The sequence below is a fragment of the Condylura cristata genome, unplaced genomic scaffold, assembly GCF_000260355.1.
Source record: "Condylura cristata isolate star-nosed mole 26May11 unplaced genomic scaffold, ConCri1.0 scaffold00013, whole genome shotgun sequence".
Taxonomy (NCBI): Eukaryota; Metazoa; Chordata; class Mammalia; order Eulipotyphla; family Talpidae; genus Condylura; species Condylura cristata.
In genome coordinates this window covers 6,595,629-6,609,320 of record NW_004567114.1, presented here as the reverse complement: position 1 = coordinate 6,609,320, position 13,692 = coordinate 6,595,629, and the positions used below count along the sequence as shown (strand labels likewise).

General features: G+C 38.0%; 1 protein-coding gene across 3 annotated transcripts in view; it reads left to right on the top strand.

Annotated features, from left to right (window-relative positions):
• Positions 1 to 13,692, top strand: part of PPP4R4 (protein phosphatase 4, regulatory subunit 4) — an 85,348-nt gene that overhangs the window by 63,439 nt on the left and 8,217 nt on the right. For 2 of the 3 annotated variants that reach the window (XM_012724692.1, XM_012724691.1), the window contains exons 15-24: positions 1,373 to 1,478; positions 2,867 to 3,014; positions 6,063 to 6,207; positions 7,515 to 7,556; positions 7,648 to 7,722; positions 9,651 to 9,686; positions 11,351 to 11,420; positions 11,814 to 11,897; positions 12,157 to 12,250; positions 13,287 to 13,357. In XM_012724692.1, coding sequence (XP_012580146.1) covers positions 1,373 to 1,478; positions 2,867 to 3,014; positions 6,063 to 6,207; positions 7,515 to 7,556; positions 7,648 to 7,722; positions 9,651 to 9,686; positions 11,351 to 11,420; positions 11,814 to 11,897; positions 12,157 to 12,250; positions 13,287 to 13,357 — 871 coding nt within the window. The remainder of the gene's footprint in view (positions 1 to 1,372; positions 1,479 to 2,866; positions 3,015 to 6,062; positions 6,208 to 7,514; positions 7,557 to 7,647; positions 7,723 to 9,650; positions 9,687 to 11,350; positions 11,421 to 11,813; positions 11,898 to 12,156; positions 12,251 to 13,286; positions 13,358 to 13,692) is intronic. The other variant, XM_004681593.2, reaches the window with a different exon arrangement.

Here is a 13,692-nt window from a genome sequence, read left to right as displayed (position 1 = left end):
ACAATTTGACATCTATATATGCTACATCAGATGATCCCCTCACCAGAAATCCAGTTTGCATCCACTGAAAGCTTATTTTTATTTTATTTATAGTTCATTGTTTGACCTCTCTATATGCTAGTGAGTGATGATAACGGGTGAAACTATACAGTATTTATCTTTCTCCACCTAATTTATTTCACTAGGCATAATTCCCCCAGGTCCATCCAGATTGTTGCAAATGGCAGGGTTTGCTCTTGTTTATAGCTGAGTAGTATTCCACTGTGTACCCGTAGACTACATCTTTACCTATCACCTGTTGATGCACATGTAGGTTGCTTCTGGCTCTTGATGATTGTAGGTGTTGCTGCAATGAACACCAGGGTGATCTGTCTCTTTGAATTAGTGGGTTTTGTTCATATTTTCAGGGATACTTAGAAATAGGGTAGTTGGAGCAATGGGATTCCTACTTTTAATTTTTTTGAGCAATCTCCATACTGCTGTTCTCATAGTGAATATTCTTTTTTAAGGATTCGGCAGATTCACATGGGCTAGTACTCAACAAAAGGGAAATAGGTTTTATAATGAAAGGAAGCAGCAGCCTATATCCTCCCAGGAATGTGAAGTTTTCTGTGGAATCTTCAAGAATGTCCATTATAAGAGTCTGACTCTTTATTTTAGAATTGAATGTAATATTTCTAGGAAGTCAGGATGGTGAGCATGACTTTATACTGCATACAGTGTATCTGCTTGAGAGATTTTCTCTATGCATATTTTGAACCCAAACCCAGTAAAGCAGATGGTTCATGTAATTAGGAGTTAAGGTTCTGCCTGAGGTATGAAGGAGTTCAGAGGACTAAAGAGTTCAGAAAGAACACAGGCGTGACTGACATGGTACCCCTTGTCTTTACGGGCCAGGGATCTCAGTAGATGACAATGGGGTTGAAGAGTGAGAAACCAGAAGGATCTAAATGTATACTTGATCATGGAATCTATTAATCCATATTTTAGAAATGGCACAATTTTGATGACAGCTGACATTGTGTATGCTTTTGCAAATGTTTGTCAAATAAATGAGGTAACAAGGTCCAAGAAATGGCTAAGAGGAATGGGTGATGAGTCAAATATAAATCACATCCGATGACTTGAAAAGGACTGTGCTGAATTAAAGTAACTTTGTAATGTGACATATTAGTTGATTTCCTGTGTGATATTATTGCTAAATTCTGAAGATGAGACACTTAAACAGTAGTTGAGAAGCAGACATCACTGTTCACTCTTTTAGTCAATAACTTAAAATTGATTTGTGGAGCGATATTGTGCTATATACTATATATACTAATAGGTTATATACTGTTAGACTCATTTAATTGTCTTTCTTATTTTTTTAAAGAATGTCTTACCTGTCCAAAAGGCAGCTTCACGAACTCTATGCATTTTTTTACGCTATAATCGTAAACAAGACCAGAGACTTGAGGTCATTCAAAAATTAATTGAACGTAAGTAGCCTTTGTCTTTTCATTTTGGAAAAAAAAAAAAAAAAGAATGGAAACAAATTGGTTAGTCTTAGTTAAACCTGACTTCCTTTCCTTATCATTTGTCATCGATAATTAGGCTAATGTTGAAGCAAACCTAGAGTATTTTTTGTATTTAATTTTTGTTGATTTCAGATTTATGACAGGATCAGATATAGATATTCCATCGATTGTACGTTTCTATACTTGAGAAGTTAAAATACATATACTTCAGTTGAATGCCTAGTTCTACTCTAAGAAAGTTGAATTTGGAACTAAAATATAAACAGACTATCCATGAATCTAGTAATTTTTGTTCCTATTTTAAATATTAACAAAATAAAGGGCTTTATTTTTTTTTCATGAATAGGTTGCAGTTAAATATGTTAACCTAGTGAGCCTCGCTGGTTTATAATGTCTTTTAAAAATCAAACCAATTAACAAAGTGCAAATTTATTTTAAATTTAATGTAAATATAATTTATTTTCAATATGTAAAATCAAGGCAAAGACTTTTAATGTATTAATGCTAGATATAGTGGCACAGACCTATGCATATTTAGTGATTTTGTTAATTAGTATATAGTTGCTTTTATTAACTTCTATGATAAAGCACAGAAGGAAATGGAATTGGAGTTTACAATATTAAGAGTGAATTGCCACTTTTAAAAAAAATACATAAAATGTTCTCTAAAAAATTGTGTTTAGTATACTTTAATCTTACTTTTTAGTCTATTTTAATTCAGTTTTTATTAGTGATAGGACCTCATATTTATGATTTTAGTTTGAAACAAGATTCTATTTGATTTAAAGAATTACTTTTGCCTTTGAACATATAGGTAATAAAAGGAGAAATTACCCTTTGAAGAATGATCTGAATTATTCTCTGTAATACTGTTTATGTGTGACTTTATCCAATGAAAGGAGAACAGTTAATTTGTTAAATTATTTTGATGCATACAGAGAACTGCTGTTCCCAGCTCTGTGACTCTAACCTCTATTAATCTTAGTACCTGATTATTTTAGGCAGGATAAATTTAAGCTCATCCCACTGGGTTACTTTTCAAGATCAAATAAGATAATGTGTGAAGGTACTTACTATGTAGTGAGTGATGAAAAAATAGCACATATATTGAATTAAATATGTAATATTTCTGGAATTGAATGCATTATTTCATTGATTTTCTTCTGGTTTTGAGGTGTCAGAATTTGGAGACTAAAAATTTGAGCATATAAAATATGATTTTTAAAAATCTCTTGTATCTGCTTACAAATTGTGTAGCTATCAAGAAATTTACCGTGAACTTTGTCGAATGTCGTCACTTATAACTTCATGTCAGAATATTAAACTTAGGATTCTTTGTTTGTTTCTAGAACTGGGCCAAGGAAAAAGTTACTGGAATAGACTTCGATTTTTGGATACCTGTGAATTTATTATAGAGATCTTTTCCAAATCATTTTTCTGTAAATACTTCTTTCTACCTGCTATTGAACTGACACACGATCCAGTAGCAAATGTGAGGTACGGTGTCAGGCCACGAGAATATATGAAAAGTTGAATTTTTTTTTTTTTAAGATTTATTTATTTATTCATACAGAACTGGGGTACAGGCCAGAGGCTCAGGGGCGGTGAGAGGCTTCACCAGAGACAGAGTGGGGAGCAGAACAGGCAGATCGAGGAAGTACACTGCTGAGGGGAGCAGCGGGCGGGTCAGGAGAGGTCTGGCTCGCCATGTGGTCTCCTCCGGGGCAGGCGGGAATCGAACTCATGCGGAAGTGGCTTCAGATTCTCAGTGCTGCGCTTTAACCCGCTGCGCCACCAGGGAGGGCCGAAAAGTTGAATTTTTAATGGACATATGCAAAGTCTTTTCCTTGGTCTATTAAAAACACCGAGTGGAGAGTTTATAGTTGTTGTCTAGTTCTTTGTAGTCTAAGTTGTGAAGCACTGATAGGGCCTGGAGGCTAATCACCGACCTCTGTGTCTGCCCGTCGCCTGTTGGGTTGACAGAGATCGTGCAGGCCAGCAGGCTCCTCTGGTTTGCTTAGAAATTGAAAAAGAAAGTAGGTTTGCCCTTTTTTTCCCCCTAAATAAGATTGTTGTCTTTATTTTATTGTGGTAAAAATATAAGTTCCCCATATTAACCATTTTTAAGTGTGCAGAAAAATACTATTTCTTGAGAGAGATAGGTTGAAGAGAATTGAATCCTCAGCTGTTTGATCTCTGTTCTGCCCTGTGTCTCTGTCCTGAACCCAGGCTCCTAGGAGATAGTTCCAGCTCTGCTACAACTGTGTGTCTTTGGGCAAGTTACACAACCTCTCTGTGCACAGATTTCCTCAGTATCAAATTCCTAAGGTGACCTGAGGATAATGTACATAAGCGGTTAATTTACCAGAAAGGCCTGACCCCCAATCTCAAAATCTTTATAATCGCATCCTCATCAATCATTACTATAGTTTGTGTAGCTTCTGCTGAATATTTATTTTCTAGAACCTGCTTTGGATTATAAAGAATGAAGTGTGCATAGGCTGTTAACTGGTTTTTTTTCTTCCCTTAAGTAAATGTTTAACTTCACTGGCTCTAGATAATATCAGGGCTGAAAATAAACATTGGCATTCTAAGGAACCTTATCTTCTGCTGTCAGAAAGAAAAACATCTCTTTGGGGGACTGGGTCCCTTAATTAGAAAGAGCACCACCAGGCTAGCAGTATCCTTGGTGAGCTCCGAGTGAAGCCCTTTGGGCTGTTCACAGAGCTGGAAAGCGGAGGAGGAGCTGCTCTCTTGCCAGTTGGGTCAATAGCACATTCTGTTGCCTGCTCACACTCCTTAACTGAAGGTTCAGCTGAGAAGGCATTCTGGACAGTCTAGGAGCGGACACAGCTAGTTCAAGTTTTGGTGTAAAAATAAATCTGTCATAATTGGGGTGCCCTCAGACCAAAGAGTGAATTTGGTGGCGTAGGTGTGCAGGTGGCTAGCACCCTCTGACCGGCCCTGGCCATTTACCTGGGCAGCAGGGAGAACATGTCCTGTGGACGGTTTTCTCTCGCCTCTGGCCTCCAGTCTGGCCTCGCTTCCTGTTCTGTCCCCTCCGGCAGTGGTGGTACGCAGACTCTTGCTCTCTCTCCTTGTCTTACCTGTCCTCTGCCCTCTGCCCTGCTGGCCCCTCTAGTCCAGTGACTTACTTCACCTGAAGATTCCTTTCTTGTCCAGCACGGACGTTTGCGCTGGGCAGCGGCGCGTTACCCAGCTGCCCACTTAGCATTCCCACTGACTGTCTCTGAGGCACCCCAGATTTAATCTCCCTCATCTCAAGCCCCATCTTCCTCCTCTGTGCGGCGGCCTCCTCCTGTGGTCTCTTCCATTTCAGTAAATGGCCATCTTGCCTCCTGCTCAAGTCCACACCTTAGCCCCTTCCTATCTCTCCCGCCTTAGCCCCCCATCCTGGGGAGCACCAAGCACTCCTCTCACCCCACACTGCCCACAGTGCAGGCTCTGGTTCAGGCTGCACTGTTGCGCTGTCTCTCTTCCTGTCCTTCACCACCTCCCGACTGATCCCCACACTAGCCAGTGAGACTTTTTTTAAAAAAAAAAAAGTTGTTTTAAAGATTTATTTATTTATGCATACAGAGCTGGGGTGCAGGTCAGGGGTGCAGGCCAGAGGTGCAGGGGCAGTGAGAGGATTCACCAGAGACAGAGTGGGGAGCAGAACAGGCAGATGGACGAAGTCCACTGCTGAGGGGAGCAGCGGGTGGATCAGGAGAGGTCTGCCACACCATGTGGGTCACCTCCGGGTTGGGGACCGAACTCATGCTGAAGTGACTTTAGCTTCTTAGTGCTGTGCTCTAACCTGCTGCACCACCAGGAAGGGCCCAGCCAGATGACACTTTTTAAGACGTTAACGTCAATTCTCGGGGCTGTGCCAAGCCTCTGATGGCTTCTCAGTGCGCCCCAAAGACAAGCCGGTCCTCAGACACGGCTGCAGGCCCAGGTGGCGCCGGCCTCCTGCCGCTGTGCAGGGGCCTCTGCTCATCTCGCTTTGCTCCACCCACCCACTGTTGCCAGCTTGCTGATTTGGGCACATTTGCTGTTTTGAAGCAACATGCCAGCCAGGCCCACCTCAGAGGGCACTTGCGCTAACTGCAGTCACTGCCTGGAATGTTCTCCAGGTCCTTGTGGGACATCCTTCCTCGTTTTCTCTAGCTCTCTGCTTAATTGTCATCATTTCATGAAACCAACACTGAACCCTCTCTGTCGCATAGAAATTGGAATGCCCTTCTCTGGTGCCCCCGCCTCTCGTTCCGCCACGTTGTTTCTCTGTACAGCACTTGCCCCTGCCTGACATTGAACTTCTCTTTCTCCTACTAGCACAGTACATGCTGCCAGCATGGAGAACTCTATTAGTTTTGTTCACCATTGAACCTCAGCTCCCAGAGAAGCAAATGCATATATGAATTTTGTTGCCTAGATGAATTCTGGGTGGGCTATTTAAAATTTGAATTTTCTTTATTTCATGTGACTATTATCCTTGGTCATTAAAGCTGCTCAAGAGTGAATTTGTTTAATTTATTATAGAATGAAACTTTGCTGCTTGTTGCCCAAAGTGAAGTCGACCCTGAAGATTCCTGCAGATAAACATTTACTACAGCAGTTAGAGATGTGTGTGAGAAAACTCCTGTGTCAAGAGAAAGATAAAGATGTTCTGGCCATTGTAAAAAGAGTAAGTGTTCCAGGCCCTGGCCTTGGCAGCCCTCGCATAAGGGTGTGCTAGTCTTCTGTTTATTCGACCTTCGAGGGTAGCAGTATATTCAGATATATCCTCACTAATTGGCATGAATTAGTACCTTTTTAAAAAAAAAATATTTATTGGTTTACTTTTCTTTCATCCACTGGAATAGCCAGAAATACCCAGAGCCTGGACATGAAATGTAAAAACATGCCATTTATATTTAAAAATCATATGGAATGTACTACATACCTTTGTTTCTACCAGCTGTTGCTGTCCTTAACATTTACCTGCAGAAGTTTAGTCAATGGAGTTAACGTGTCAAAACAAACCTGGGAGGGGTACTTTTCTAAAGGAATTTACTAACTTGAAATAATGCAAGTTAATCCAAGAAACAGGTTATAAACATGGTAAATTAATGACTTACTCTGCATTGGATAATTCTAGAGGGCAACTCTTATTTTGAGTGTAAAGTCAGTGTGTCCCATGAAAATGTTGTGGCACAATGTTTATCAAGGTAAGGTGCTGACCTAGGAACTTCGGAGGAATCTGTTCAGAGCTGCTGAATAAAAATGGAATAGCTTACTCTTGTCAGGTTTCTCCAGGTGTGAAGTCGTTTTATTTGAAGGGGATGTCTCATGGCAGAAGTACGCAGTTTTCATAAGAAAGCTTTTAGCAGAATGCTTCACATGAACGTAGCATTTGCAGCATGCAGCTTTGGCTCGTGAGTGTGTGGCTCTACTTTCTGTTTGCTGAGAGTGACCCATGGAAAGGCACTGTCCTCTGCCAGAGAGACAACCCGGGTTAGGTGCACCATTCTTTGATTGAAATAATTTATTTCAATGTATTATAAAGACAACTATGAAATCAAGAGAACACTTTCAGATTAGTTTTTTTCTATGGGTTAATTTTTAGCCAAGTGAAAGTTTGCTTCATATCTATTTAGAAGATTATTTTTATGTAGAAGTTAGATTCTGTTTCTGAAAATCCACAGGAGTGGCAGTTATTAGAAATCAGTTAAATTGTGTGTATTTAGTATTAAAATACTCCTTTAGAGTTGTTCTTTTTAAGGTTAAAGGCTTTGTCAGAAGTGTCTGTAAGTCCTGGAGTTCGTATTAGAGTTTGATTGGAGCTCCAGTGTATGATCAGAAGGGTTCTTACTGTAGGTTTTCCGGTACAGTCTTCTGGTAGTGCAGCATTCCTCCTCTTCGACCCTCTCTCTGGAGATCAGGCGTCGCTGAGAAGTGACTGCTTGGTTGAATTTCCTTTTGGTTGAGTCATGCCTCTACTTTTCTTTGTAGACTGTGCTAGAGCTGGACAGGATGGAAATGTCTATGGATGCTGTGAGTACGCTCCTTGTCTTAACTAGGAGGCATATTTTAAAATTTGTAGAAACTGAATACTAATGTTGCATCCTTTATTTTAAACTTATAGTTTCAGAAAAAGTTTTATGAAAAAGACTTGTTGGATCAAGAAAAAGAAAGAGAAGAGCTACTTCTTTTGGAAATGGTACGTTGTCTCTCTCTCTCTCACACACACACACACTCTTCTGATCGATAAATGCTTTAGTACTTTATTAAAAATTTCTTACCACGTTTTTGTTCGTGAATGACTAAAGACGAGTCCTGTTGTTCTGAAATCTGTTCTTTTATGAACCAGTAGGAAAACAACCTATGAGCCCCATTAAAACAAAAACAGCAACAATTCTATTGAAGTATAATTGACATAAAATTAGCAGGATATATTTTAAGTGTACGGTTTGATGAACTTTGGCATCCATGAAGCTATCACCATAATCAGAATACCAAACATTGCTGTTACCTCAGATGTTTCCCTATACCTCTCTGTGGTTTATGGCTCTTTTTACTAATTAATTTTTAATTGTAATAATTAGGACTAATCTCTAGACCAATTTGGAGAATTGCCACTTTAACAGTCTGAGTCTTCATCTACAAATATTGTTTACTGTACCACTAATTTAGTCTAATTCACTTTTTCTTAGTAATTTTGGTGGTAGACTTCAAGGAGGTTTTTAAACTTATTCCTGGGTATTTTGTGTTATTTGACATTATTGCAAATGGAACTATAATTTTTAGTTCTGCTTTCTAGTTTTTTGTTGCTAGGGAATAAGAATGTTAATGATTCTTGTATCTTGCAAACATGCTAAGTTTGCTTATTTGCTCGGCAGTTGTTATTTAGATTTACTAGTGGTTTCTCTGTAAGTCATTTTATTGTCTTTACTTACAGCAAGATTACTTCTTCTGATGCAATATTTATGCATTTTGATATCTTTTGCAAGATACATATTTTATGTCTTTTGCAAGGACTCAGAGTTCCATATAGGAAAAAGCCTCCAGCTGAATAAAAGTGAGCCAGGAGGACATTCTTCCCCTTTTACTGCCCTAGGGAAGCAATTTAGGTAAATGCCCTTTGTCAGATTGAAGAAATTCCCTCTTATTCCTTCTGCTGGGAGGTTTTTGTGAACATATATTTTGTTAGATACTTTCTGCATTTCTGGAAATAGTTGGTTTTTTCTCCTATTGATATACTGAATTTTGTTGGTTTTTCAAATAGTAAATCAGCCTTGTATATTGGGGTAAATTACTTGGTGATGTTGTCTTTTCTCTGTTAATGAATTCTTGGCTCATGTTTAAAGGGATTTTGCATCTATAGCCATAATTTATGGTGAAATTATTCTACAATATCTTCCCTGTCATTTTTTTTTGTATATTAAATTTAGTACTAAAGTTACTCTAGTACCACAAGATGGATAGTATTACTACTTCCTTTATTTTCCAGTGTGTGAAATTGGTTTTTTTCTTTCTTAATTTCCTTATAGAATTTATTAATGAAAACACAAAGGCCTAAACTTTTCATTTTGGAAAGGATTTTGATAATTGATTCACTTTCTTTAATAGACATAAAACTATTCAGATTTTCTATTTCTTTTGTCAATATGAGTTTTGTTTTTTTTTTTTTTAAAGAAATTACCCTAATCATTAAAGTCAAATAAGTTGGCATAAAGCTGTGTATGCAACTCTTATATAACCCTAATATATGTAGGGTCTATGGCAGTAACCCATGTTATTCTTAGTAATTGGTGACCTCTCTTCTGCTTTCTTTAACTGGTATTTTTTTTTATTTTGTAGTTTCTTTAGAGAAATACATATCCACCTTTATGGTTTACTTACTGTTAATATTGTACCACTTCATTTAACAGTGGTGAGAATCCTTTGATTGTACCATGCTTCTTTTTATAGTTCCAGTGTGAATGACATCTGCTTTGAAGACCCCACCCTTGTTAATATTTTTGCTTTCAGTAGTCATATGTGACTTGAAGATCTTAAGAGCGTAAACTGTTCAGATAGTTACCATTTCCAGTGCTGTTCTTTCATTGTTTAAGATTAAAATTTACTTGTTATTTTTTTCCTCTTCAGCCTGAAGAACTTTCCTTAGCAGTTCTTAAATTGCAGGTATTCTCATTTCCTTTTTCTGAAATGTCATTTACCTTCATTCCTGAAGGATATTTTGGTTTGACAGCCTTTTTCTTTCAACGCGTAGATGATGTGTTTCTGTGTGTCTTCTAGTAACCAGAGCATCTGGTAAAATATCTTTCATTTGAATTGTTCTTCTGTTTGTAGTGTTGCTTTTCTCTGGCACTTTCAATATTTTTTCCTTTCCCTCTTGTTTTTAGCAGTTTGCTTTTGGTGTATGCAGGCATGATTTCCTTCACGTTTATCCTGTTTTGGAACTGCTACGCTTCCACAATCTGTAAATGTGCACCATTCCACGTATTCGGGGGGTTTTGAGCCATTGTTTCAACACGTCGTCTATCCCATTTTTCTATTTCTAGGTCTTCAATTACAAATATGTTAGGCCTTTTGCTGTTGCCCCACATATCCTTGAGACTTTTTCATTCTTTCTTTAAACTCTGTGCTCAGAGTGAGTAATTTCTGTTCAGTGTTACCAACTCTTCCCTCTACTTTGCATTCATTGTATTTACTTTACTTCCCAGTACAATTTCCAATTGTATTTTTCAATTTCTATTAATTCATTTTTATATTTTCTCTTTCATCAGATTAAAAATTGAAGTGATAATTCTCTGAAAAGCAAAGTGCATTATTTCAGTAGTTTCCAATGCAAAGATCAGAGTTCATAATTTCCATAGTAGAAGCTTTAGAGAACAAGCAGGCTGTCAAGGATTTTTAGAAGTAAGGGATCAAAACTCAAGCCAAAAGTTAGACCACGGAAAGAGACCCTCAGATGAACGTGATGTTGGAGTTCATAGACAAGGACTTTTGTAATCATATAACCGTGATTAATATGACCAAGATAATAGAGGGGGAAATATAGAGAAAATAGCGAATTCTGCTGTTAAGTCCGCTTAATGATTTTTTATTTTTTGTGTGCTTTATTTTTTGTTTCCAAGTTTCCATTTCCACTCAGTCCAGTTCTAAATGAAAATGTGCCATCTTGTCTGTTTTCTCCAGCCTTTTCTTTTCACATGTGCACTTGAAGAGAAAGCTTGCTCTCCAGCTGTTGAGTGCAGTGTTATGCCGAGTTTGTTTAAAATGTAATAGTTATTGAACATCTTCTCTCTCTATTTACTGCATTGGGACAAGAGAGTCCTGAGCTTTGTTAACACTTTTGCTTCTCGATCTGGGGACTGGTTTACAGAAGTGTTCACTTTGGGAAATTCATTGAGCTCTACACGCTATGTACTTTCTTCATGCATATTATGCTTCAATAAAACATTTAAAATATCTACAAGACCATTTCCTTTTTAGAAAAAATATCTTGCCTTTCACTAGTCAGAAATGGAAGTGACCAGTAGTAAACATTTTGCTGATGAGAATCAGTAACTATCTTACAGAAAATAGTTGTGGTACCAAACTCACTGACACCAACAAAGTTGACAGCACTACTCTCCAAGAATACTTGGGAAAGAGTGCTTGTGTTGATGGTAAAATAACAACAATCTGAAAGGACCTTGACTTCTTTAGGAACTAATTTGGGGGAAAATTGTTCTTTTATGCATTTTTGTGTACTATATTTGTATCTCTAAAACTCAGTATCCTAACAGTTTTCTTAGTCTGTTTATGCTTACCTTTAATGCTGAATCCTATTTTAATAATAGGAGCAATTAGAGAAGGAGAAGCAACAGAATGATGGAAGGCCCATGAGTGAGAAAACCTTCGAAAAGAAACGTAAGTAGTTTGCCTTTGCATATTCAGTAACGCAATTGATGTTGCTTCCTGGCATTCCGAAAGGCCATGCTATGTTTTTAATTTGATACGGAAAATTCTTTCACTTTGAAAAATGTTTTGAAAATGGGCTATTTAATGTGGTCATGGAATTTAAAAATGGGTGGGGATTAGTGTGGCGGTTTAAGGGAGCCTAAATGTAGTCACAGCAATAATCTTGTAAAATTGATCCCTAAATGGCTAAGTTTGAATTAGGTAAACATATAAAAAAGAATACTTGGGAAAGAGTGCTTCTTGGCTAGGGATAATAGTTCATATTCTCTTGTCTTGTATATCTTATGGAGATTAATAAGTGTTCAGGGGACATGAAAGAATTTAAAACAGCATTTACTGTAGGTAGAGATATGAAGACACCGACAACTTTGCCCAAGAACACACCTGCTTCAGTTCCTGGACCTGCTTCTGGGACTCCATCAACAAGTAGGAAGCGGCATTATCTTGTGTCTCCCTTTTCCTTTCGTAAAACTCGATTAGATTTAACAAGATATATTATTCTAAAGCACCTTTTGTCTTTTGTGGCTGATTGCTATGGTCGTTTTTATGGGCAGTAGGGGTAACCGAGGAAGGGAACCTGGACCCTCCAAGCTTTACTCAGGGTGGTGGTAACTGGAGAGGGATTAGGGTTTGGGTAGCTAAGGATGAGCTGAAAATTATATTTTCTTTCTGCTTGTTACTCTAGGCAAAGACATCAAGAAATCCAAGTTGATTCGAAGCCAGTCTTTCAACAATCAAGCCTTTCATGCAAAATATGGCAACTTAGACAAGTGTGCTAGGTACATGTTAGCTGTTTACATTTTAACTTAATTCTTATAGTCGCATAGCTTTATAGGTGTGAAATATTTACATTCTGATGAAAATTGGGATTCATCCAGAATTTTTTTCTGGATCAATAATTTGTCAGTTTGCCTTTAGAAAAACTAGAAAAAAAAATAGCAGTGTAGCAGTATGCCTGAGACAGCCTGTGTCCTGGCGTCTGGGAAGACTATGCGTAACACCCTGTGGCGGCTTCCTGGGATCCATAAAGGGGGCGGGGGTGGTGCTGCAGCTGTGCGCACGACTCGACGCGGGTGAAAATGCCCCATTTACTCACTGGCTGTGGACTTCCAATTACTATGCTTCTGTCTCCAAAGAAACCACTGGCACATTTCAGTGGTAAAATTTGCACAGCACAGCAGAGCTTCTTGACAAAGGTAAATGTCTATTGGCCCCTTGGTTCAACAGATTTTGAGCAACTACAATTAAGAAAGAATCAGCATCAGTTAAATGTCCATGACTTTCACATTTCTTGTTCACTTATAGTGTGTATAGTCAGATAGCATGTACCAGCTGCACATCAGTGAACAAGCAAAGTAGTTTTTGGGAGACACAGATTTCCATTTACGTGTGAAGAAAAACATAGAAGACACATGTTTTTCTTTTATAGATTGCTCATTTCAACATTTTAGCTATATTTTCAGGCATGATCATGGATCTATCTGCTGAGAGTTCCTAGCCAGTAGGGTGGTCTCAAGACAGGTAAAAGAGATTAGAACTAAAGATAATTACTTCCAAGAAAATTGCATATTACTTAGCTTCAGTGAACATAAAAAGAAGAAATGTTATTCTGATGTAGCAAAAGTTTCAGAAATGCTTCTAAGTTATAGACCAAGTAATGTTGTGAGGTTTACAATGTAAGAGAGGAGTTTAAAAAGCATGTTTCAGAAGAATTAGAAGAAAACATTAAAAAAACAAAAAAGTAAGAAACTCAGCTCTGTGACTGGGACTGAAAGCAGCAAGTTGTGTTTTAAAATGAATCATGTTCTTTTCTAGTAAAAGCTCTACTGTGGCATATACACCTCCTGCCTCAGGGTTAGCAAAGACTACTATGATTTCTCTAACTGGTAAGTAGAAATCTGATCACTTCAAAAATTGCTAAATTAGTAAAAGTATGATTTTACTTAAATGACCTGTTTACTTTTAGATACAGCATTTTTCCAAACTTAGTACAGCCACTATGGAAAACTGTTTGGAGGTTCCTCAAACTGCTAAACATGGAGCGTCCCTACGACCCAGCAATCCCCTCCTAGATATCTACCCAAAAGACACAAAAACACTGATTCAAAAAGATACCTGTACCCCTGGGTTTATTGCTGCTTTATTTACAATTGGAAAAAACATGGAAGCAGCCCAAATGCCCAAAAGTAGATGACTGGATTAAAAAGATGTGGTACATATA